General features: G+C 40.4%; 3 protein-coding genes across 4 annotated transcripts in view; 1 reads left to right on the forward strand and 2 right to left on the reverse strand.

Moving 5' to 3' along the window:
- LOC112260318 (homer protein homolog 3) overlaps positions 1-2700 on the forward strand; it is a 35278-nt gene extending 32578 nt beyond the window's left edge. For both annotated transcript variants that reach the window (XM_024435333.2, XM_024435334.2), the window contains one exon: positions 1230-2700. In XM_024435333.2, coding sequence (XP_024291101.1) covers positions 1230-1415 — 186 coding nt within the window. In that variant the 3' untranslated portion in view covers positions 1416-2700. The remainder of the gene's footprint in view (positions 1-1229) is intronic.
- Positions 2701-2965: 265 nt separating this feature from the next.
- Positions 2966-5047, reverse strand: LOC112260320 (ubiquitin-60S ribosomal protein L40). Its single transcript, XM_024435335.2, has 5 exons — positions 4894-5047; positions 4171-4282; positions 3732-3818; positions 3241-3343; positions 2966-3115 (listed from the first exon to the last, which is right to left on the reverse strand). Exons 2-5 carry the CDS (start codon positions 4271-4273, stop codon positions 3022-3024), a joined length of 387 nt encoding a protein of 128 aa, XP_024291103.1. The 5' UTR covers positions 4274-4282; positions 4894-5047; the 3' UTR covers positions 2966-3021.
- Positions 5048-6306: 1259 nt separating this feature from the next.
- Positions 6307-26664, reverse strand: LOC112260321 (ceramide synthase 2). The gene is made up of 11 exons (XM_024435336.2): positions 26417-26664; positions 19148-19309; positions 18171-18288; positions 17704-17822; positions 14933-14990; positions 14380-14430; positions 11304-11396; positions 10703-10831; positions 8122-8231; positions 7673-7829; positions 6307-7580 (listed from the first exon to the last, which is right to left on the reverse strand). The coding sequence occupies exons 2-11, from the start codon at positions 19306-19308 to the stop codon at positions 7362-7364; spliced, it is 1215 nt and encodes a 404-aa protein (XP_024291104.2). The 5' UTR covers position 19309; positions 26417-26664; the 3' UTR covers positions 6307-7361.
- Positions 26665-26891: the final 227 nt, after the last annotated feature.

Here is a 26891-nt window from a genome sequence, read left to right on the forward strand (position 1 = left end):
ATTGCTGGTCCTAATATTTACACAACCGTTCAAAAGTTTGGGGTCACTTAGAAATGTCCTTGTTTATTTTTTAAATATTTTTTTAAAAAGTCCATTAAAATAACATCAAATTGATCAGAAATACAGTGTAGACATTGTTAATGTTGTAAATGACTATTGTAGCTGGAAACGGCTGATTTTTTATGGAATATCTACATAGGCGTACAGAGGCCCATTATCAGCAACCATCACTCCTGTGTTCCAATGGTACGTTGTGTTAGCTTATCCAAGTTTATAATTTTAAAAGGCTAATTGATCATTAGAAAACCCTTTTGCAATTATGTTAGCACAGCTGAAAACTGAGTATCTGGAGCATCAGCATTTAGGGGTTCAATTACAGGTTCAAAATGTCCAGAAACAAAGAACTTTCTTCAATAGCATACCACCCTGCATACCACCCTGCATACCACTGCTGGCTTGCTTCTGAAGTTAAGTAGGGTTGGTCCTGGTCAGTCCTTGGATGGGAGACCAGATGCTGCTGGAAGTGGTGTTGGAGGGCCAGTAGGAGGCACTCTTTCCACTGGTCTAAAAAATGTCCCAATGCCCCAGGGCAGTGATTGGGGACACTGCCCTGTGTAGGGTGCCGTCTCTCAGATGGGACGTTAAACGGGTGTCCTGACTCTCTGAGGTCATTAAAGATCCCATGGCACTTATTGTAAGAGTAGGGGTGTTAACCCTGGTGTCCTGGTTAAATTCCCAATCTGACCCTCAAACCATCACGGTCACCTAATAATCCCCAGTTTACAATTGGCTCATTCATCCCCCTCCTCTCCCCTGTAACTATTCCCCAGGTCCTTGCTGTAAATGAGAATGTGTTCTCAGTCAACTTACCTGGTAAAATAACAGATAAATATAAATAAATAAAATAAAATAGTCAATTACAACATTAACAATGTCTACACTGTATTTCTAATAAATGCTATGTTATTTTAATGGACGAAAATTAGCTTTTCTTTCAAAAACAAGGACATTTCTAAGTGACCCCAAACTTTTGGACGGTAGTGTACATATTTCTTAATTCTATTCTTTTACTTTTAGATTTGTTTATTGTTGTGAATTGTTAGATATTACTGCAGTTGGAGCTTGGAACGCAAGCATTTTCGCTACACCCGCAATAACATCTGCTAAATATGTGACCAATACAATTTGATTTGAACAACAAGCAAGTAGGATGCTCTGTGGTTTCTCAGGAGATGGAGATGCGTAACCTGGAGCTGGAGCGGCGGGTGCAGAACGTGGAGCAGAACCTGTCCGCCTCCCTGGAGGAGCGGGACCGCACGGAGAGTGAAGTGCAGAGGGCCATCGAGATCCTGGACGTCAAGATCTTTGACCTGAACGACCTTCGGCAGAGCCTGGTCAAGCTCATTGACAAATAGTGTGGAAAGAGAAGAGGATGGGTCTCTTAGGGATGGCCAAATGCAAAGTGAGGAATTTGGAAAAGAGAACGAGCTGGTCCTCTCTTGCTGTAAAGCACAACACCACTTCTGCTGTGGGAAGATGGCTGCTCTGGGTCCTTACAGCAGCAGCAGCATCACTGTACAGCTTGTTAAGCGTAGGTTGTGGTGTTACCTAGGCAGTGTGTCTGCTATGTCCGATGTTGTGCTGTAATTCATGTTGCTGTCTTAACATTCAAGGCAATAATCTAAATGCTAGACTGTTCATTTGAGATTAGGAATATTGTCATGAATGAGAACAATAAGGAGATCATTAGGTGCTTGTAGATATAGTTTTCATACTTTTGAAATCAACTGATTTTATACAAAATTGGGAATGTAATGCTATAATGAGCAACGTGGATGATCTGTTAATTCTCCAGTGAGATGAGATTTTTTTTTTAAATGGTTTTGAGAGATCTTTCAGTGCAACCAAACTATGTATTTGGAAAGAAGCAGTACACAATGCAGAAAATAGATTTTTTTTTTCATTTAAATGTGGTTGACATCTATCACCTCATCCAATTAGAATACAACTCAAGAGAATTGGTATTGAAGAGGAAAATAAATTTGCCTTAGTGGACAAATTATTCACTTTTAAAAAAATATATACATCTGAGCAAAGTTAGTGAAAGTGTCAAGAGGCCGAAGGTTATGCCGCCGCAGTGGAGTTGACCTGTGACATGTTAACGATTCATGTATCCAATCAACTAAAACGCATGCGTCAAAGAATGAGCGATCTGTAAAGAAACAAAGGATTCACGGTACTGTTTTGGCACGTCAGCCGTCTCCGGGTATGAGTTGTAGATATAGAAATGTGTTGGTACCATGGCATGCTGGTAGTAGTGATGCATGAGGGTATCTTGGAATTCCTGTGAATGCTCCATCCATCTATGAACTAAAGACACCAAAGAGAGTGGAGTTCTCAAAGTAAGAGCTTTCGAAAGCTTGACTCAGCTTCTCCTGTGTTCATAGAATGTTAAACTAAAGCTTAGATTAGTCCTGGTAATTAGGTAGATGATTTAGGCGATAAGAATTACATGTAAGTGCTTGCTCTTGCAATAAATCAATGTATAAATTAAGATTTGAGCGGTTGTCTCTAGCCAGATTGTCCAGTAATGAGATTTAATTGATAGAAATGTATCATTGACACTTGAATCAATTCATCTGATCAGTGGTTATTTCCCTCCAGCATCTACCAGTAATAGCAGTAGGTGGGGCTTAATGTTTAGCTTAGAGACAATACTATATGCCTGATGTGAGTGGCTGTATTTGTATTTACTGTTAAAGAATGCCTGATGAAATTGCAAGTTTAATTGCACATATGATATTTAGATCAAGGCACACAAGTGGAGCAAAATGTTGCATTTTTAATGAGCCTTGTTCAAAGAAATTGTAAAAAAAATAATAATAAAGGACATGGAATAATCAGCAAATTTGCCTTGTTCTGTATAGTAAGTCAAGGTTTATGGCAGCATGAATGACAGTCCTCCCCCTTTCCAATTCAATTTTATTATTATTGAAAACATTGACAAAAGAGAATGCTAGTTTACTTCAGCTTCTTCTTGGGGCGCAGGTTGCTGGTGTGCCCACACTTTTTTTTGCGGCAGTTGACTGCACGGGGGTGAAGACGTGCATAGCATCTGAAATGCAGAGAGCACCAACATCAATGATAAGACCCCAAACTCCACACAGACATGGATCAGTAGATGGCTGCGACTTGGTGGACATTTTTATTTCGTCTTCAGTTAAATGGAAGCAGACATACTTGCGGCAGATCATTTTGTCACAGTTGTATTTCTGCGCCAGCTGTCTCAGGGAAGGCTCGATGATACCTCCTCTCAGACGCAGGACGAGATGAAGAGTGGACTCTGGGAAGCAAAGTGGTGACACGTTAACAAATTACACAGTATTCTTTATTTCATTGTATTTGAAATAAAGGATGGTCCACTCCATAACACTTGGCACTGTTTTCCATGGAGTATCACAAGATGTGTTTCTAAAAGTTGGACATTTGAACTGACATTGTATTTACATAAACATTTCAATAATGTAGGAGACATTAAACCTGCTAATATGTGATCTGTGAATATTACAAGCATGCATACCATTAGACAGAAGGTCCACATGTTCCCATGGACTATGAAGAGATGATATAAGCCTCAATGCCATGATTAGGGTAAACACTGAAGACTGAGCAATTGTCCATCATGGTCTGAACAAACAGCATTATTGATCATTGGAGTTGTCAAGTAGTACCTTTCTGAATGTTGTAGTCTGACAACGTGCGGCCATCCTCCAACTGTTTGCCAGCGAAGATGAGTCGCTGTTGGTCAGGAGGAATACCTGAAAGGGTAAGCAGCAAACATAAGTATGTTTGGCAGAAACCATCCACATGTACCCCAAATTAAGTAGTTGCCCATCTACAAAGATCTAATGTGGATTTTAGAAGGATTTAGAGAGGGAAAGCCTGGGCTCTCCAACCCTGTTCCTCTCCTCCTGTAGGTTTTCCCTCCAACCCCAGTTGTAACTAAATTGATTCAGTTTTATCAACCAGTTAATTATTAGAGAAGGGTGCGCTAGATTAGGGTTGGTGTGAAAACCTATAGTACAGTAGCTCTCCAGGAACATGTTTGACAGCCCTGGGGTAAACTGATCCTAGATCTGGGCCAATCAACGTTTGCTGAGATTGATTTACCTTCTTTGTCTTGAATCTTGGCCTTCACATTCTCGATAGTATCACTGGGTTCCACATCAAGGGTGATGGTTTTACCCGTCAAGGTTTTCACAAAGATCTGCATATTTGATGGCTGTAGTAGAAACAAGGCGGGGGTTGCATTTATTAAATTGACAGTAGTTGCCTGTTTCGCAAACATAGCAAGGACAGTTTCCTAGAAAAATATTAATCCTAGTCCTGGACAAAAAAAAATGCATGCTCTAATGAGAATATCTACTTAGCTTTATCACGCGTCTGTCTGGGAAATAAGCAGGCTACTAGTTTCATACATCTAGCGTTAACGTTACTAGTTAACGTCAGCTAGCTAATGAAAAACTGGCAATGATTGTCAGCTTGGTCCGGGCTGTTTAGTTAACTACGTGTCTGAATAACGTTACAGTAGTTTATTTCACCAGTCACTCGTCTGATAACTATTCCTAGATAACATGATTATCATGCTTTATATATTCGTAATATGGCTGTTGGCGTAGCTCATTTGGAAATGGCACACAGGGCCACGGGTGTTAACAAGCTAGCCATCAGCTAATGTTAGCCCACTAGCCAACCACCTGTTCTCACACACAGTGGAGCTATCAACCAGTCAGTTTCAGATATCTAGACACATAACTGCTGATAGCCGATCCTCAACATATATTCATAACGGGGGCTATATTGACGCTTTAACTAGCTGGTTAAACAACTCACCGTCAAACACCACTGCTGGCTTCAGGAGAACAGAACATCAGGAACTTGAACGTGTTCTTCCTTCTAACATATCATGCACAGTTATCGCCATCTACTGGTCTGGAGGATTCTTGGCGCCTTGACCACCAGACATGAAAGGATTGCAAATTGGGATGGCTGATCACAGTGTTGCAAATCATGCCATGCTGGAAGATAATTGCCTTAATCCGTGTACAAATGCCTCCCGGGCTTTGTCTTTTTCTATATATGTTGTCTTTGGAAAGCAATCCAGCAAGCAGATGTCATAGGTGTTGCAATGTCTACCCTTTGTGGTTTCTATAAATTTGAACCTCACCAACAACAGAGCCAGAGCTCACTCATCACAGTCACCTGGCGGGGCAGGTGGACGCTTGGCCTTGAGCTGAGAAAGCCGATGCAGCTCAGGTAGTGCCGCAAGTTTCACTTCTTCAGTCAAAAGTAAAGTTGTGCTTCTTCAGTCGTACACACTACCAGTTCATCCAAATATACTCACGTTAGGTAGGCTAGACAAAGGCAAGCAGTTCGAAGACGTTCTCCCTCTAAACCAGAGAGTGGCTACCTTGATGGGGGTGGAGGCCACAAAAAATTGTCACTGCTGATGCATGATGCAAAACCACATTTCGAAATTGCACCTTGAGTATTCTGTTATAGTATTCTAACTCTCGACAGTGAATTGAGACCCCGACTGAGTTCACCAAAAACAGTTGCCTGTAGCTCAGGACCTGAAGCAAGGATATGCATATTCTTGATACCATTTGAAAGGAAACACTTTGAAGCTTGTGGAAATATTAAATGAATGTAGGAGAATATAACACATTAGATCTGGTAAAAGATAATACATTATCTTTGAAATGCAAGGGAAAGGCCATAATGTATTATGCCAGCCCAGGTGCAATTTAGATTTTGGCCACTAGATGGCAGCAGTGTATGTGTAAAGTTTTAGACTGATCAAATGAACCATTCCATTTCTGTTCAAGATTTTGTATCAAGACTGCCCAAATGTGCCTAATTGGTTTATTAATACATTTTCAAGTTCATAACTGTGCACTCTCCTCAAACAATAGCAGGGTATTCTTTCACTGTAATAGCTACTGTAAATTGGACAGTGCAATTAGATTAACAAGAATTTAAGCTTTCTGCCAATATCAGATATGTCTATGTCCTGGGAAATGTTCTTGTTACTTACAACCTCATGCTAATCACATAAGCCTACGTTAGCTCAACCGTCCCGCGGGGGAACCACCAATCCTGTAGAGGTTTTAAAAACAGGTAGGCCTCGTCTGTGGGACCACACCAACAACACGCACTTATCCCTAGTTCTGTGTCATGCAACAATTGATACATTGCATTTCACATGATTAAAAGTTTCAACTAAATTACCCAAAGTCACTGAAGTTAGGCCTATACATTCCAAAATGATGGTTTATTCACCATTTAAAGGATGCTCTTAGGTGGCATTTGCTATGACACAATGACCTGCACCCCTCTGCCCAAAGGTAAATTGAGTAAATTCAATGCAAAAGATCATTAAATATTGAAAACTCAAAGTGTTAGCATAGCAGGACTTCAGTGAATTAAATCATGTATTGTTCCAAAATCATACTTTTTACCAATGTCTTGGTAAAAACGGCATACATTGGTCAAACGAAAAGAACACCAGTCACACTCGGAGATACATTTTAGGACATGTGTAATCTAGGCCAGCTAGGCTAGCACACTATACTATAATTTGTTAAGTGTATTTTGTTGATCCATGCAAAACTAGTCAAATCCGTTTTTCTGCAATTGCATTACAGATGTTATATAGCCCTATCATTTACAACAGTGTAGCCTACTCTAACCTTGGTTAACCCAGAACTAAAGTCTTGTGTAATTGGTCAGATGCTGGATTCTGGGTCCATACGTGTTAAGAGAAGAGATGTATCACTTACAAATTCATACCATATTGTACGAATTGGATGACATAGTACACTATTGTGCACCATTTTAGGGGACTCTCGAGCACTACTTTCTAAATTACTGGCTGAAATTATACAAATGCTCTGGAGCATCACGATAAGCCCACTATTATAAATCTTGACCATGAAATACAATTATATAGTTGAAAAACGACATGTTGAATTACAAAACAATTACATTTACAAAAACTGCACTCAAAACAATTCCTAGAGATATCAAACCGTTTTGTGACAAACATTCAGTATACTGAAGCATGAATCTCTTAATTTAACAAATAATCTGTAGTCAAAATATGAAAGCAATCTCTTTCATACACTTTCATACAGAGTTTTCCAGTCTTGAAAAGACTGAAATAGGCAGACCAATTGCTATCAAGTAGACTATGCGGAGAGGAATAGTGGCCAGATGGAGAAAAAGTACTCCATTCGAACTGGTCTATAATGTAACTTAATTGTTGACAGAAAACAATCACTCTGTCTAGGTTCATAATTCTACCTCGCTTTGCGCATCTTGCTCACAATAGCAGCTCTGTGATTGTTCAGGTTGTTTAAGACAAAGCTTTTGTTCAGCATTTTCAGTTTGGAGTTCAGGGCATCTTTACTCCTCTCCCAACAACACTCCCCCTCTTCGTCTTTCTCCTCCCCCTCTCCCTTGTCGTCGTCCTCTTCTTCCAGCTCACTCTCTTCATCGCTGCGTTCATCCTTATCCAGCTAAAGACACAAAAAGATACACACCATGAACACTCATGAAACATGTGATAGGCTACTTGTTTCCTGGACATTTTGTGACCTCATATACTCACTTTGCCCAAGAATAGAAACTTGTTGGCCATCCGTAGGATTAACACGGCCCAGAAGACATGAAGTGCTTGTAGCACCATCAGAAGAAGGTTGAAAAAGTAGTAGCCAGCAAAGGGTTCGAAGACTTCCATGGACAACACAAGAGTTGTGTGGATTATTCTAGAAATCAGGGCAGGGAGGGGAAGAGGAAGCAAGTAATGCAATGATTAGAGTCAATATATCCCAGTTGTAAACCATTATATTCTAAGACATTTTGTTTATTAAATTGTTGCTCCAACAAACATTGTTGTGGATTAGATGGCCAATAAAGTCGATTTGATACAATTAAGTAACCAATGAAAAGCATTCACTATCAATTATGAATAAAGTCACAATTGCACACAATGTTAATGGTATTATAATGTCATGAAAAAACATTTAGAACTAAGAGACACCACTGAGTTGGTCTTACTTGCTGGGAAACACCACCAGGCGTGTCACCAGGAAAACAGCAGCAAAAATGACAAACAATGTGTCGCACGTCTTCCTCCAGCCCGTGCCGTAGTTGAACATCTTTGCAGACTGTAAAAACAGTAATATATTCTTAGATGGATCCATAATGCAAACAAATGCTTAACATTGAAACATGTTTCTATTGGAATAAATTAGGCGATGAGGCTAATATGTATGAATGTGCATAAAATTCATTACACTTAGCTTTTGGTCTCTTGAATTCTCTCTCTATTAGTGTTGAATTATAATTGACAGACTGGTTCACATTCTTGGCACTACAGGTAAACCAAGGTCACACTAATGTCTGACTATGAATAAGAAGTCACGTTTATACCTGGTGCCAACATGGGTCCTTTGTCCTGATCTTGCCTACATTCTTTAATTGTGCCCACATCTCCAGAAACGTGTCTACACATGGTATTAAAACGTGTGTTTTCCATCCACTGTGTCTGGATTGTGACCAGATTTCCTGGTCCTTCCTTTATGCAAATGATTTCAAAGCTATTCTTTCAAAGTAATATTTACTTATTGTAAGACACATATTGATTTAACCAGTCAATGGTGCTACCTGTCAATAATATTAGAGGGCGGAATAACTATGATTCAAATGGTTTCTCTGTCCATATCTGTCTACACTTGTAAGATATTCAGACACAATGCATGTCTGTCTATCTCCGGGGATGGTTAGGAAGATCTGATCACAATCAGATCACAATGTGTCTTTTGATGGTCTACACCTGTCTAAATACATTTGAAGTAGGAAGTTTACATACACTTTAGCCAAATACATTTAAACTCAGTTTTTCACAATTCCTGACAGTTAATCCTAGTAAAAATTCCCTGTTTTAGGTCGGTTAGGATCACCACTTTATTTTAAGAATGTGAAATGTCAGAATAATAGTAGAGAGAATTATTTATTTCAGCTTTTATTTATTTCATCATAGTGGGTCAGAAGCTTACATACACTCGATTAGTATTTGGTAGCATTGCCTTTAAATTGTTTAACTTGAGTCAAATATTTTGGGTAGCCATCCACAAGCTTCCCACAATAAGTTGGGTGAATTTTGGCCCATTCCTCCCGACAGAGCTGCTGTAACTTAGTCAGGATTGTAGGCTCCTTACTCGCACACGCTTTTTCAGTTCTGTCCACAAATGTTCTATGTGATTGAGGTCAGGGCTTTGTGATGGCCACAACTTTGGAAGTATGCTTGTAGTCATTGTCCATTTGGAAGACCCATTTGCGACCAAGCTTTAACTTCCTGACTGATGTCTTGAGATGTTTCTTCAATATATCCACATAATTTTCCTTCCTCGTGATGCCATCTATTTTGTGAAGTGCACCAGTCCCTCCTGCAACAAAGCACCCCCACAACATGATGCTGCAACCCCCATGATTCACGGTTGGGATGGTGTTCTTTGGCTTGCAAGCGTCCCCCTATTTCCTCCACACATAACGATGGTCATTATGGCCAAACAGTTCTATGTTTGTTTCATCAGACCAGAGGACATTTCTCCAAAATGTACAATCTTTGTCCCCATGTGCAGTTGCAAACCGTAGTCTGGCTTTTTTATAGCGGTTTTGGTGCAGTGGCTTCTTCCTTGCTGAGCGGCCTTTCAGGTTATGTCGATATTGGACTCGTTTTACTGTGGAAATAGATACTTTTGTACCTGTTCCCTCCAGCATCTTCACAAGGTCTTTGCTGTTGCTCTGGGATTGATTTGCACTTTTCGCACCAAAGTATGTTAATCTCTAGGAGACAGAACGCGTCTCCTTCCTGAGCGGTATGAAGGCTGCGTGGTCCCATGGTGTTTATACTTGCGTACTATTGTTTGTACAGATGAGCGTGGTACCTTGAGGCGTTTGGAAATTGCTCCCAAGGATGAACCAGACTTGTGGAGGTCTACCATTTTTTTTCTGAAGTCTTGACTGATTTCTTTTGATTTTCCCATGATGTCAAGCAAAGAGGCACTGAATTTGAAGGTAGGCTTTGAAATACATCCACAGGTACACCTCCAATTGACCTCCAAAGCTCAAAAGCCATGACATAATTTTCTGTAATTTTCCAAGCTGTTTAAATGCACAGTCAACTTAGTGTATGTAAACTTCTGACCCACTGGAAATGTGATACAGTGAATTATAAGTGAAATAATCTGTCTGTATTTGTGGAGTGATTGAAAAACAAGATTTAATGACTCCAACCTAAGTGTATGTAAACTTAGTAGACTTCAACTGTATGTGGACACAATCAGAATGTGGACAAGATCAGGACAAAGGATATAAATTAGAACCAGGTATAAACAGGGCTAGTGAGTCATAAGACATGCCATGCTAATTTGACCATTATGTTCCTCATTGAATGATAAAAATAGTGAGACCAGTGGGGGGAGAGAGACATTTTCCCAACATGTCAGACAAGCTCTAACCTGTTTAGGTGCAGTACATTTCACCGGTCCCAAGTGAAATACATGGTTTTGAATATCTTAGAACATACAGACTGATGTTTATGGGGAGATTGGCTGGGCTGTGATCCAGCTCTTACCTCTAGGAGGAAGTCAGAGGAGTCGTGAAGCAGCATCACCAGAGTACCTATCCGTACGTAGTTGGAACAGTAGGAGAAACCAAGCAGGAAGATGGTGGCAATGTGGTGAATCACCTGCTCCTTGAAATCCTAGAAATGAGAGAGCTAAGTAGAGTAATGTGATCGCTAAAATGTCAAAAGTACGACTTTGTGTAGTGTACATCCAAACATGAAGAAACCCTTTCTGGGGAATACCAAATGCTTTGCTATGCCGTATTTGTTCAACGTGATCTCAACGACTCGGCAGACCAGGGATTAAATCACTGAAAGACCCTGTTCACCCTTTATTTCTCCGAGGAAGAAATGTGAGCTTTGAAGTCAATGATCCATTCACCGGACAGGCCTTTGAGTCTATTGTTAACCGGAGTACAAGTGACATGTACAGTGTCTTTTAAATAGCAGAACCGCCAGTAGTACTGATCGTGTCTGAAATATGCGGGAGCGGCAAATAATGCCGCACCCCGACCCTTGCCCTTCTCTATTAGCACGTGTGCTAAATAGGGACGGCTTATTATCATGGTCCTGGCAGGAAGTGAGGAGCAGGCAGATGAAAGGGACTTACTTTCCTCTTGACGTCCACAGAGACACAGAGAAGCAGGGAGAGGTAGAAGCCCAGCTCCAGCTGGTAGTACCAAAAGTGGGCCCTCTCAATTGGCTGCAGAGGATTTACACATCCTACATTTAGTCATCTCGTATGTATATGCTGTATTCTATACCATCTACTGCATCTTGCCGTTGCCGCTCGGCCATCGCTCATGCATATAGTTATATGTACATATTCTTATTCATCCCTTTACATGTGTGTGTGTGTACAAGGTAGCTGTTGTGAATTTGTTAGATTACTTGTTAGATATTACTGCACTGTCGGAACTAGAAGCACAAGCATTTTGCTACACTCGCATTAACGTCTGCTAACCATGTGTATGTGACCAATAAAATTGTATTGGATTTGATTTGAGGATAGGGAAACACAGTGTTAGCCTACAGCATGACTGTGATTGGGTGTAACATATGCACTTCCACTGGCTATGTACCGGTGCTGAATATCAAGGAAAATATACATTTTCATCTGCAAAAAAAACAAGATTTTAGAACCACAATAGAAAAGGTAAATACAGTAGTTGAATAAGCACACTTGGGATTATACAGTTAAAGTGTACAGAATGTTATTTTTGCTGATGACAATGAGCCGTTGCTCTGAGCTAAGTGTTTTGCGGGGAATGTCTTTGTCCATCACCAAATGAATGGGGAAATTAATGAGTGGGAATTCCAAATCATAATGAACCATACTGTACATCCTCATACTTAGGTAGGGCCGGTGATGTTTTGTTCCATCACGACTATGCACCAAATACCAACACCTGGTTTTTGATTGGATCTAACAGAGAATATTTCCATTGTGTAGTAGGTATAAGGTTAAGCCTACAGTATGTAATGTACACTAAAGGGACAAAAAGAGTACAGAAAAGTACAGTGCCTTCAGAAAGTATTCACACCCCTAAAACTTTTTCCATGTTTTGTTGAGTTACAGCCTGAATTTAAAATGGAATGAATTTAGATTTTGTGTCACTGGCCTACACACAATACCCCATAAATGTCAAAGTGGAATGATGTTTTTTTGTCATTTTTCTAATTAAGAACAAATTTAAAGCTGAAATGTCTTAAATCAACAAATATTCAACCCCTTGTTATGGCAAGCCTAAATAAATTCAGGAGTAAAAATGGGCTTAAAGCGATACTTCAGGATTTAAAAAAATCTATTTCCCCTGAGTCAGATGAACGTGTGGATAGCATGTTTATGCCTCTGCGTGCAGTTTGAAAGAAGTTTCTAACTAGCGCTTGCGGAATTACTAACTAGCATTAGCGCAATTACTAACTAGCGTTAGCACAATAACTGGAAGTCTATGGGTATCTGCTAGCTGCTAGGAGGTACGGCTAGCTTAGTTAGCGGTGTGAAACGGCTAGCTTAGTTAGCGGTGGTGCGCGCTAAATAGCGTTTCATTCGGTGACGTCACTTGCTCTGAGACCTTGAAGTAGTAGTTCCCCTTGCTCTGCAAGGGCCGCGGCTTTTGTGGAGCGATGGGGAACGATGCTTCATGGGTGTCAGTTGTTGATGTGTGCAGAGGGTCCCTGGTTCGCGCGAGGGGACGGTCTGAAGTTATACTCTTACACATAGACTTCCAGTCATTGCGCTAACGCTAGTTACCATTGGCTCGCAAAACTACCTCTAACTTCCTTCATAGTGGACACAGAGACATAAAAATGGTCTCCAAAAGTTCATATGACTTTGGGGAAGTAGATAAAGGGCACCATTGCCAACATCCCGAAGTGTCCCTTTAACAAGTCACATAATCAGTTGCATGTACTCACTGTGTGCAATACTAGTGTTTAACATGATTTTTTTAATGACTACCTCATCTCTGTACCCCAAACATACAATTATCTGTAAGGTCCCTCAGTCAAGCAGTGAATTTCAAACACAGATTCAACCACAAAGACCAGGGAGGTTTTCCAATGCCTCATAAAGTGGGGCACCTATTGGTAGATGGGTAAAAATCAAAAAGCAGACATTGGATTTTCCTTTGAGTATGGTGAGGTTATTAATTACACTTTGGATGGTGTATCAATACACCCAGTCACTACAAAGATAGGCGTTCTTCCTAACTCAGTTGCCGGAGAGGAAGGAAACCGCTCAGGGATTTCACCATGAGGCCCGGTGACTTTAAAACAGTTACAGTGTTTAATGGCTGTGATAGGAGAAAACTGAGGATGGCTCAACAACATTGTAGTTACTCCACAATACTAACCTAAATGACAGCGTGAAAAGAAGAAAGCCTGTACAGAATACAAATATTCCAAAACATGCAATAATACCAAAGTAAAACTGCAAAAAATGTATGTTTGGGGAAAATATAACAACACATGACTGAGTACCACTCTTCATATTTTCAAGCATGGTGGTGGCTGCATCATGTTATGGGTATGCTGATCATCGGCAAGGACGAGATACATTTTTAAGATAAAATCCTAGAGGAAAACCTGTTTCAGTCTACTTTCCAATAGATACTGGGAGACAAATTCACCTTTCAGCAGGACAATAACCTAAAACACAAGGCCAAATATACACTGGAGTTGCTTACCAAGACAACATTGAATGTTCCCTAGGGGTCTACAGTAGTTAGTTTTCACTTAAAGCGACTTGAAAATCTATGGCAAGACTTGAAAATAGCTGTCCAGCATTGATCAACAATCACCTTATCAGAACTTGAAGAATTTAAAAAAGAATGGGCAAATGTTGCACAATCCACATGTGGAAAGCTCTTAGACACTCACCCAGAAAGACTCACAGCTGTAATCGCTGCCAAAGGTGATTCTAACATGTATTGACTCAGAGGGTTTGAATACTTATCTATATTAGTGAATTTTTCTTCCACTTTGACATGAGTATTTTGTGTAGATCAGTAACAAAAAAACGACAATTAAATTTGTACCACAACAAAATGTTGAAAAGGTCAAGGGGTGTGAATACTTTCTGAAGACATATACATATTTGTGCTCTCTAAGTTAAAATCTAGAGGGTTATAAAAGGTAGAGGGTATAGACATGGATTGAAGGGAAAACAAAACATGTGAGCTTACTTGTTGTGGATATCCTGTCCAGCATTCTCTCTGGTCCCAAAACCAGGATTTCTAAAGGGAAAGGAGGTAAACAAGTTTCTCATGGAGATGAAGCCCATGTGACCTGAACAGACCTAGGTTCAAAAACTATTTATGGTATTTCAATTACTTTCAAAGACATGTGGAAGTAAGTATTTTGATATGTTGTATTTGAAAACACAAGTAGTTATATATTTGTTTTATTTAAAAAATATATAACATTTGATTTGATATTAGAATGTATTTGGAAATAGACTTGGAAAGTAATGGCAGGTATTTGAAAAAACTCAAATACACAAATATTTATATACTCCCATGCATTTGAACCAGGTCTGATTGGTTTTGAAATAATATATTTGGAAATAAGTATTTGAACATTCTTTCAGATAGTAGGCTGTTTATTGGAAAGTAATTGAAAATACTTCCAACAGAAGTAGTTGATCCGGGCCACATTATTTGAAAATGCTCAAAGTATATAAAATACACATGTATTTGAACGCATTTCTGAAGGGTTGTGGTTCATACTAATACCCACATTGATCAAAGTTGCGAGTCCAGCTAGGAACGCTATGAGGTAGAAGAAAAATCTCCAACTGCAAAATGACACAGGTTTTAGTTACAATTTAAAGGGCAATTCCGCCACTTTACAACCATCATATCAATTCATCATATCCAGCACCAAACCAGTGTCTACATACAGTACCAGTCAAATGTTTGGACACACCTACTCATTCAAGGGTTTTTCTTTATTCTGAATATTTTCTACATTGTAGAATAATAGTGAAGACATTAAAACTATGCAATAACACATATGGAATCATTTAGTAACCAAAAAAGTGTTAAATAAATATAAATATATTTTAGATTCTTCAAGTAGCCAACCTTTTCCTTGATGACAGCTTTGCACACTCTTGGCATTCTCTCAACCAGCTTCATGAGGAATGCTTTCCCAACAGTCTTGAAGGAGTTCCCACATATGCTGCGCACTTGTTGGCTGCTTTTCCTTCACTCTGCGGTCCAACTCATCCCAAACCATCGCAATTGGGTTGAGGTCGGGTGATTGTGGAGGCCTCGTCATCTGATGCAGAACTCAATCACTCTCCTTGGTCAAATAGCCCTTACACAGCCTGGATGTGTGTTTTTGGTCATTGTCCTGTTGAAAAATAAATGATAGTCCCACTAAGCGCAAACCAGATGGGATGTCGTATCGCAGCAGAAGGCTGTGGTAGCCCTGCTGGTTAAGTGTGCCTTGAAGTCTAAATAAATCACAGACTGTGTCACCAGAAAAGCACCATCACACCTCCTCCTCCATGCTTCACGGTGGGAACCACATATGCAGAGATCATTCGTTCACCTACTCTGCGTCTGACAAAGACACGGCGGTTGGTAGAAAAAATCTCAAATTTGGACTCATCAGACCAAAGGATAGATTTCCACCGGTCTAATGTTTTTTTTATTAGATTTTTTATTTCACCTTTATTTAACCAGATAGGCAAGTTGAGAACAAGTTATCATCTACAACTGTGACCTGGCCAAGATAAAGCAAAGCAGTTTGACAAATACAACAACACAGAGTTACACATGGAGTAAACAAACATACATTCAATAATACAGTAGAAAAACAAATCTATATACAAAGTGTGCAAATGAGGTGAGATAGGGGAGGTAAGGCAATAAATAGGCCATGGTGGCGAAGTAAATACAATATAGCAATTAAACACTGGAATGGTAGATGTGCACTAGATGAAAGTGCAAGTAGAAATACTGGGGTGCAAAGGAGCAAGATAAATAAATAAATACAGTAGGGATGAGGTAGTTGTTTGGGCTATTTACAGATGGGCTATGTACAGGTGCAGTGATCTGTGAGCTGCTCTGACAGCTGGTGCTTAAAGCTAGTGAGGTAGATAAGTGTCTCCAGTTACAATGATTTTTGTAGTTCGTTCCAGTCATTGGCAGCAGAGAACTGGAAGGAGAGGCGGCCAAAGGAGGAATTGGCTTTGGGGGTGACCAGTGAGATATACCTGCTGGAGCGCGTGCTACAGGTGGGTGCTGCTATGGTGACCAGCGAGCTGAGATAAGGCGGGGCTTTACCTAGCAGGGTCTATGTCCCTTGCTCATGTTTCTTGGCACAAGCACATCTCTTCTTCTTATTGGTGTCCTTTAGAGGTGGATTCTTTGCAGTAATTCGACCACAAAGGCCTGATTCACGCAGTCTCCTCTGAACAGTTGTGGTTTAGATGTGTCTGTTTCTTGAACTCTGAAGCATTTATTTGGGCTGCAATTTCTGAGGTGCAGTTAACTCTAATGAACTTATCCTTTGCAGCAGAGGTAACTCTGGGTCTTGCATTCCTGTGGTGGTCCTCATGAGAGCCAGGTTCATCATAGCGCTTGATGGTTTTTGTTACTGCACTTGAAGAACCTTTCAAAGTTCTTGACATTTTCCAGATTTATGTCTTAAAGTAATGATGGACTGTCATTTCTCTTTGCTTATTTGAGCTGTTCTTGCTATAATATGGACTTTGTCTTTTACCAAATAGGGCTATTTTCTGTATACCACCCCTACCTTGTCACAACACAACTGATTGGCTCAAACGCATTAAGAAGGAAAGAAATTCCACAAAGAAACTTTTAACAAGGCACTCCTGTTAATTGAAATGCATTCCAGGTGACTACCTCATGAAGCTGGTTTAGAATGCCAAGAGTGTGCAAAGCTGTTATCATGGCAAAGGGTGAGAACTTTGAAGAATCTCGAAAAGAAAATATATTTTGATTTGTTTAAAACTTTTTGACTGGTACTGTATGTGAAAACAGTGCATTTCTATGATCTGTGGTTAAAAAGATAAGAAAGTTCCTCACAGGGTAGGATTAAAAGTAATTAAACAGTGATTTAAAAAGAAAAAACATGACTTATATATATATATATATATATATAAAGTCATCGGGTAGAGCTTTTTAACTTTATATATTTCTTTCTACAAAAGGTAGAAATATTGCCGTTTTCACAAATGTAGACACTGGTATTGTGCTGGAGATAATGAAAATGTTGAAAAGTGGTGGAATTGCCCCTAAAGTCTTACAACTTGAGCTGCATTGGCAACATGAAAGTGGAATGACATCAAACTTCATTGAATTTTACAGTCCTTTTCCGGATAACCAGGTCTTCATTGTAAAATAAACAAGAATTTGTTCTCAACTGACTGGTTAAATGAAGGTTATATTAAATTATAGGGGGAAAAAATGGTCATACAAGTGAATGAAGCTAAATGAAAGGGCAAAAACCCTTTGCTTAGTAAAGATGGGACTTACCAAGCCTCGCAGAACCTCTTGGTGTAGCTGGGCCTGTCGTGGTTTCTGCGGTGACGGAACCAGGTCTCAATTTGTCTCTGGGTTTTATCACATTGTGCCATTAGACTGATGATATCACTCTAAATATGAAGGATATAGACAGAACATTACTACCGCTGTAAATATACTACAGCTCTCGCTAAAAGTCATTATTTATTCGTCCAAAATATGTCCAAACCTATTTGTAATCTGTTACTATTGCAATGTAGTTACACAGTAACTTAATTCTGTGGTTATGCACCTGTATCAACATTTCCCAGGAACTCGTAGAGCAGGATGCTTGTGCACGATCTATTTCACTATCATAGCAGGCATGTCCCCGTCACCCTTCCATTCCCACAGTGCAAACACTTCCAGCAGCTATGTTGACGTAAGAGGCCAAGACCGGCACATACCATTGTCAGAGTTTGATGTCTCTGGACACTAACCTGAGATGGTTGTCGGTTTTGTTGGGTGTAGAATGACTCGAGCTTTGTGGCGGGAGCGACAGCCATGCGTAATCGGCTCCTCAGCCCCACACATCTGCCCAGAGGGGGAGCCACAACCCTAACGGTGAGGAAAACATACGAGCAAATGTTGACCTTCATAGCAAGAGGTGTAGTATTACTAATGACAATATAGGTGTGTTTCTATAGTTCTTTGATAATCTATACATGATGTGTGTGTGTGTGTGTGTGTACTATACAGAATAGCTGTGCTTGTATTTTATTATTATTATTATTGTGTATCCTGTACATACGACTAATAACACTTTAACTTAAAACTTGTCTGTGTGTTGCCGTAATAACCTCTTTAAGCCATTTGTTAGGCCAGAGAAAGCTTACGGGGGATCAGTTGGGTTACCTTAGGACACGGCTGCTGTAGCAACAGAGCCCGTCCTCTCTCCTCTCTACCTGCTGCTGCTCTTCTCTTTCAGCAAAGTGCTGACACCTGCTCCCTCTACTATTCCCAACTGGCCTACGCTACCGCCAACAACACCCGCCAACAACACCCGCAGGCATACAGGGCAGGGCAACCAACAATACAGCTTCCACCTGTGCGGATTTCATTTCACTGCTGCTGTTTGTTGTCGGGTGATGTTACATGGCAAGACCTCATCGGAAATTCAATCAAACCCGTGCTGCGGAACAGTCCCACTGTGGAAAGATCATGCTATTCTTCAACTCTAAAAATACTTGATGCCATTACTCGAACATTTTCACTCTTTCCCTTGATTTCAGTGAAAGGGTGCAGTTTCACATCTGTGCAATCAGATTGTTCCATTGCGTGAGCTGAATCTTCCCCTTTTTACAAGTCACTGATTCATATTTCAGACACACATTCTTGTTGATTACTGGCCAAAGTATTGTTGCAAACGAAGATCGTATCCAAGATGTGGTCCATACAGTAGTTCCAAAAAAGTTACCTGTCAAATACTAGACGGAGGACAATGAACCCTAGAGCCAGAGGCAAGGCGAACAGCAGGTCACGGGGTCGCGGACACTCCTGCATCTGCTCCATGTCTCTCCAGGTGATCCCAGGAGGCAGCCAGTACTCATGCCTCCACAGATCTGGCAGGAGGTCCATGCTGGATGAAGGCGTGAAGAGGGATAAGTGGCTTAATGATATATAATTGATTTGAGTTGAATTTGTGAATTGTGGATGTCAGTCTGACAGTGTGACTATGCTCTGAATGCTTCTTAATCAGATAACATTTTTGTGTCATCTTTACGATAAGGTTGACATAGCAGGTAATATGTGTAGTACCAGCAATACATTTCGGTCATTCCATGAAATGAGTCCCTTTTGATATTATAAGTAGAAATTGTACACAAGTAATGAATTGTAAAAGCATGTTATATTAAATGAAGTGCCCTTTAATATAGATCACATGGAAAATCCAATAAATCTGATTTTTAACAAAGACTTGCTTAAGTGCCAAGATTCAGCCTTTTGACATGTCCCTCTGTGCACTCTGTGACTCCTAGGAAGAATTTTATCTGCATAACCTCAAAATGTCTCCAATTTTTCACCATCATTGTAAAGCTCTCCTTATTTTGTTGCTTTTGCAAAGTAATTTCTGCAGATTATTATTTATTACATGTGATTAGTTGATTGAGTTATTATTTATTTAATGTGATTAGTGATTCAATTGTCCCTCCCTGTTATACACAACAAGCTTCCATTCCCCTTGTCACAAGGGGATTTATGGCTGATTTAAGATGAAATCATCAACCCTGTTACTTTAATTGGCACCTAATAAGGACTTACCTAGTAGGAAAACATGTATTTTATTAAGCTAAATATGTGCTCTTCATCACAGAATGTTAAAATTAGTTGAAATCAAACGTTTTTTACACTACCCAAAATTGACTAATTTCGTGGAGCGTCCCAGGAAATAGGTGTCTGTTTTGCAGACGTCTTTGATTTAAAGGGGCGGTGCAGTTAAATTGTGATTTTCCCCAAAAAAATTATCAGAGTGAATGTGGTTCTGGATTTTCGGCTCTGGATTTTTTTTATGTGCACGATCATCTGCATGCTTCCCCCTCCGCTGCGCACTTCCACCTCTGAGTCCTTTCAGCTGCTGCTCCGCGCTCGCTCACTCCGTGACTCCGCTGCCGCTTGTTCGAACAAACGTAGTTCTTAGTCTGTCTTAACAGTTATCAAAGCAAACATAAGCGCCACACAACAGGCAGTCTAGCGATTTCATGTTATTTTGTTCAGGAGGGGAGTTAGCCTGCATGCAGCTATTTAGACAAGCTATGCACTGAGTACACCAAACATTAGGAACGCCTTCCTAATACTGAGTCGCACCCCCCCTTTTGCCCTCAGCCTCAATTCGTCATGGACTCTACAAGGTGTCGAAAACATTCCACAGAGATGCTGGCCCATGTTGACTCCAATGCTTCCCACAGTTGTGTCAAGTTGGCTGGATGTCCTTTGGGTGGTGGACCATTCTTGATACGCTCAGGAAACTGTTGAGTGTGAAAAACCCAGCAGCGTTACAGTTTTTGACACAAACCGGTATGCCTGGCACCTACTGCCATATCCTGTTGAAAGGCACTTAAATCTTGTGTCTAGCCATTTCACTTTCCAAATGGCACACATACACAATCCATGTCTCAAGGCTTAAAAATCCTTCTTTAACCTGACTCCTCCCCTTCAACTACACTGATTTGAAGTGGATTTAACAAGTGACATCAATAAGGGATCACAGCTTTTACCTGGATTCACCTGGTCAGTCGATGTCACGGAAAGAGCAGGTGTTCCTAATGTTTTGTATACTCAGTGTATGTACACAGCATATCAACAAGCAAGACAGGCAGTCAATAGCGATTTAATGTGCAAACATTGGCTATTGGGAAGCAGAGTTCCTCTTTCAGCCACATTGGCTATATGTCAGCCACAGAGATTGGTGGCACCTTAATGGGGGAGGACGGGCTCGTGGTAATGGCTGGAGCAGAGTCAGTGGAATGGTGTCAAATACCATTCCAGCCATTATTATGAGCCGCCCTCCCCTCAGCAGCCTCCACTGATGGCAGCATTTCTATGAAGATTACATCACACAAAACTCTGGTAGATTTGTCCCAATGCAATGTGTAGACTGTGTCTTGCTTGTGCTACGGCATTACAGTACCAGTCAAAAGTTTGGACAGACCTACTCATTCAAGGGTTTTTCTTTAAAAAAAAAAACTATTTTCTACATTGTAGAATAATAGTGAAGACATCAAAATGATGAAATAACACATATGGAATCATGTAGTAACCAAAAGGTGTTAAACAAATCTAAATAGATTTTAGATTTTAGATTCTTCAAGTAGCCACCCTTTGCCTTGATGACAGCTTTGCACACTCTTAACAAGCTTCACCTGGAATGCTTTTCCAACAGTCTTGAAGGAGTGCCCACATATGCTGAGCACTTGTTGGCTGCTTTTCATCCCAAACCATCTCAATAGGGTTGAGGTCAGGTGATTGTGGAGGCCAGGTCATCTGATACAGCACTCCATCACTCTCGTTCTTGGTCAAATAGCCCTTACACAGCCTGGAGGTGTGTTTTGGGTCATTGTCCTGTTGAAAAACAAATGATAGTCCCACTAAGCACAAACCCAATGGGATGTCGTATCGCTGCAGAATGCTGTGGTAGCAATGCTGGTTAAGTGTGCCTTGAATTCTAAATAAATCACAGACAGTGTCACCAGCAAAGCTTCCCCACATCATCACACCTCCTCCTCCATTCTTCTACTCTGCGTCTCACAAAGACACGGCGGTTGGAACCAAAAATCTCAAATTTGGACTCATCAGACCAAAGGACAGATTTTCACTGGTCAAATGTCCATTGCTCAAGTTTCTTGGCCCAAGCAAGTCTCTTCTTCTTATTGGTGTCCTTTAGTGGTGGTTTCATTGCAGCAATTCGACCATGAAGGCCTGATTCATGCAGTTTCCTCTGAACAGTTGATGTTGAGATGTGTCTGTTATTTGAACTCTGTGAAGCATTTATTTGGGCTGCAATCTGAGGTGCAGTTAACTCTAATGAACTTATCCTCTGCAGCAGAGGTAACTCTAGGTCTTCCTTTCCTGTGGCGGTCCCCATGAGAGCCAGTTTCATCATAGCGCTTGATGGTTTTTGCGACTGCACTTGAGGAAACTTGAAATTTTCCTGATTGACTGACCTTCAAGTCTTAGAGTAATGAGCGACTGTTGTTTCTCTTTTCTTATTTGAGCTGTTCTTGCCATAATATGGACTTGGTATTTTACTAAATAGGGCCATCTTCTGTATACCACCTCTACCTTGTCACAAGACAACTGATTGGCTCAAATGCATTAAGAAGGAAAGAAAATCCACAAATGAACTTTTAACAAGGCACGCCATTCCAAGTGACTACCTCATGAAGCTGGTTGAGAGAATGCCAAGGGTGTGCAAAGCTTTCATCAAGGCAAAGGGGGCAACTTTGAAGAATCTCAAATATAAAATATATTTGTATTTGATTAACACTTTTTGTTGGGGTTACTACATGATTCCATGTGTTATTTCATAGTTTTGATGTCTTCACTATTATTATACAATGTAGAAAATAGAACAATTCTGAAAAACCCTTGAATGAGTAGGTGTGTCCAAACTGTTGACTGGTACTGTGTACTCTGGGGGGGGAAATGTTCATTCAAATTGCCACCAAGTTTTTATTTCAGCTGTTCAGAAATAGGAGGCAGAAACAGGCTACATCATACAGCAATGTCCATCAAATTGGTTGACGGTTCAGAAGAGGGTGAGTAAAAACAGAAACTTGAATGTCTCTGCCTTTAAAAAAAAGTACATTTCTACACTATGAGGACGAAATGACACCCTGAAATTCTGAAAATGATGATGATGTCCTTTTTGTGTAAGAGCTGTTAGAAGACAATTCTGTAATTTCAGTCTGCTCAGGTGGGATGGAACTTTTGGCCCCACATCATGACGTCACAATGTGAACTGATTATAATAGACCCGAGACATGTACTGTATAGACATGCTGTTCTGTTTTGCTTGTTTACAGTGGTTCAATTCATTTTGTCAGAGGCGTCAGAGGCACTTTCATATTGTTACGTCACCAACATTTTTAGAATAAAGGTACTAACATGGCAGCTGTTTTAAACCTGGCTGAACTCTCTCTATATATATACACAGTTGAAGTCGGACGTTTACATACACCTTAGCCAAATACATTTAAACTCAGTTTTTCACAATTCCTGACATTGAATCCTAGTAAATTCCCTGTTTTAGGTCAGTTAGGATCACCACTTTATTTTAAGAATGTGAAATGTCAGAATAATAGTAGAGAATGATTTATTTAAGCTTTTATTTCTTTCATCACATTCCCAGTGGGTCAGAAGTTTACATTTTGTCAGAGGCGTCAGAGGCACTCTCATATCGTTACGTCACCAACATTTTTAGAATAAAGGCACTAACATGGCAGCTGTTAGTATTTGGTAGCATTGCCTTTAAATTGGGTCAAATGTTTCAGGTAGCCTTCCACAAGCTTCCCACAAGAAGTTGGGTGAATTTTGGCCCACTCCTCCTGACAGAGCTGGTGTAACTGACACAGGTTTGCAGGCCTCCTTGCTCACACACGCTTTTTCAGTTATGCCCACACATTTTCTATAGGATTTTTGTTTTATTTATTTGACCTTTATTTAACTAGGCAAGTCAGTTAAGAACAAATTCTTATTTTCAATGACAGCCTAGGAGCAGTGGGTTAACTGCCTGTTCAGGGGCAGAACGTCAGCTCGGGGATTTGATCTTGCAACCTTACAGTTACTAGTCCAATGCTTTAACCACTAGGCTACCCTGGCACCCCAGGATTGAGGTCAGGGCTTTGTGATGGCCACTCCAATACCTTGACTTTGTTGTCCTTAAGCCATTTTGCCACAACTTTGGAAGTATGCTTGGGGTCATTGTCCATTTGGAAGACCCATTTGAGACCAAGCTTTAACTTCCTGATTGATGTCTTGAGATGTTGCTTCAATATATCCACATAATTGTACTCCCTCATGATGCCATCTATTTTGTGAAGTGCACCAGTCCCTCCTGCAGCAAAGCACCCCCACAACATGATGCTGCCCCCCCGTGCTTCACGGTTGGGATGGTGTTCTTCGGCTTGGAAGCCTCCCCCTTTTTCCTCCACATATAACGATGGTCATTATGGCCAAACAGTTCTATTTTTGTTTCATCAGACCAGAGGACATTTCACTAAAAAGTATGATCTTTGTCCCCATGTGCAGTTACAAACCGTAGTCTGGCTTTTTTATGGCGGTTTTGTAGCAGTGGCTTCTTCCTTGCTGAGCGGCCTTTCAGGTTATGTCAATATAGGACTCGTTTTTACTGTGGATATAGATACTTTTGTACCTGTTTCCTCCAGCATCTTCACAAGGTCTTTTGCTGTTGTTCTGGGATTGATTTGCCCTTTTTCGCACCAAAGTATTTTCATCTCTAGGAGACAGAATGTGTCAGTCTTGGCTGATTTCTTTTGATTTTCCAATGATGTCAAGCAAAGAGGCACTGAGTTTGAAGGTAGGCCTTGAAATACATCCACAGGTACACCTCCAATTGACTCAAATTATGTCAATTAGCCTATCAGAAGCTTCTAAAACCATGACATCATTTTCTGAAATTTTCCAAGCTGTTTAAAGGCACAGTTAACTTCGTGTATGTAAACTTCTGACCCACTGGAATTGTGATACAGTGAATTATAAGCGAAATAATCTATCTGTAAACAATTGTTGGAAAAATTACTTGTGTCATGCACAAAGTAGATGTCCCAGCCGACTTGCCAAAACTGTAGTTTGTTAACAAGACATTTGTGGAGTGGTTGAAAAACAAGTTTTAATGACTCCAACCAAAGTGTATGTAAACTTCCGACTTCAACTGTATGACTCTGTAATAGACCAGTGACTGTTCATTTGGGTAATCGGATGGGCTCTATACCATCATATCAGCCAATCAGGGATGTGTATGTAAATATCTTCACATTTGTTTCCAAATACACACATGATCAGACTGAGCATTTCAAGGGCCAAAGGAGGCTCAGGGAGATAAATGATTTTAAAAAATACATATTTTGGAGTTATTTTCATTAAATAAGCACACACATTGATTTATTAGACACAGTGTCTCCTGACCCCTCCTGTCTCAGCCTCCAGTATTTATGCTGCAGTAGTTTATGTGTCGGGGGGCTGGGGTCAGTTTGTTATATCTGGAGTACTTCTCCTGTCCTATTCGGTGTCCTGTGTGAATCTAAGTGTGCGTTCTCTAATTCTCTCCTTCTCTCTTTCTTTCTCTCTCTCGGAGGACCTGAGCCCTAGGACCATGCCCCAGGACTACCTGACATGATGACTCCTTGCTGTCCCCAGTCCACCTGGCCATGCTGCTGTTCCAGTTTCAACTGACCTGAGCCCTAGGACCATGCCCCAGGACTACCTGACATGATGACTCCTTGCTGTCCCCAGTCCACCTGGCCATGCTGCTGCTCCAGTTTCAACTTCCACCTGACTGTTCTGCCTTATTATTATTCGACCATGCTGGTCATTTATGAACATTTCAACATCTTGGCCATGTTCTGTTATAATCTCCACCCGGCACAGCCAGAAGAGGACTGGCCACCCCATATAGCCTGGTTCCTCTCTAGGTTTCTTCCTAGGTTTTGGCCTTTCTAGGGAGTTTTTCCTAGCCACCGTGCTTCTACACCTGCATTGCTTGCTGTTTGGGGTTTTAGGCTGGGTTTCTGTACAGCACTTTGAGATATCAGCTGATGTACGAAGGGCTATATAAATAAATTTGATTTGATTTGATTTGATTAGACAAAGTGCTGATTAAAAAATTTAATGACAAAGACTGCATGGGGGCTTTAATAATGAAAAACCCATCAGAATTGCTGAAAAGTTAGGCTACAGTGTGAGGATGTTAATCATGTGATCATGAGAAACAATCATCTTTGTGGGGGAAAAGTGTATAATTCAATTAATTAACGAGATCAATGCATTTTGTTATTTTAATGGAAAGTCAAATAGGCAACACTATTTCACCTGGTTGACCAATATCAATATATATATTAATTATCTTAACTTGTTGACTGTTGATTCTATACAAATAACATCATATTTATATTGAGAACTAATAGTTTAGGTAAAAACGGTTGCAACAAGAACAGTTATAACGACCTACCTGTCGGAGCTTGGCTGGAGTAATTGAGGGTGCGTTGCCAAATAAAAAGACGAATCAGCAATTAATCCATCCAGCAGCGAGTTTTCCCACTCTCTTTTCTTTGTAAAACTCCGTCGGGGATCAATTGAAGATCCAACTGCGCTGTGCCCTTTGATTCCACTGATGCCAAAACAGCGTTTGCGATTTAACAAAAGGGGTGTGTTCAGTGTGCGAAAGTTTTTAAGCTCCAGTGAGGAACGAAGACCAGAAGAAAAAACGGTCATGGTTTTATGGCTCCGTTTTTTAAAAGGTGCTCTGCTTAAATTCCTCTCCCTAACCACCAAGTAAAAAAATGTGTCTATCTACCAGTAATTGAAATGTGACTGAAAATGACCATATAGAATATTGATGGCTATATGCTTACGGTATAACTTGTTTGAGGATAGCACGTTGTCCATTCTTGAATCAAGGCCAAATGTAATGTCAGTGTGCTACT

This window comes from Oncorhynchus tshawytscha, linkage group LG10 (assembly GCF_018296145.1).
Source record: "Oncorhynchus tshawytscha isolate Ot180627B linkage group LG10, Otsh_v2.0, whole genome shotgun sequence".
In the NCBI taxonomy this organism is placed as follows: domain Eukaryota; kingdom Metazoa; phylum Chordata; class Actinopteri; order Salmoniformes; family Salmonidae; genus Oncorhynchus; species Oncorhynchus tshawytscha.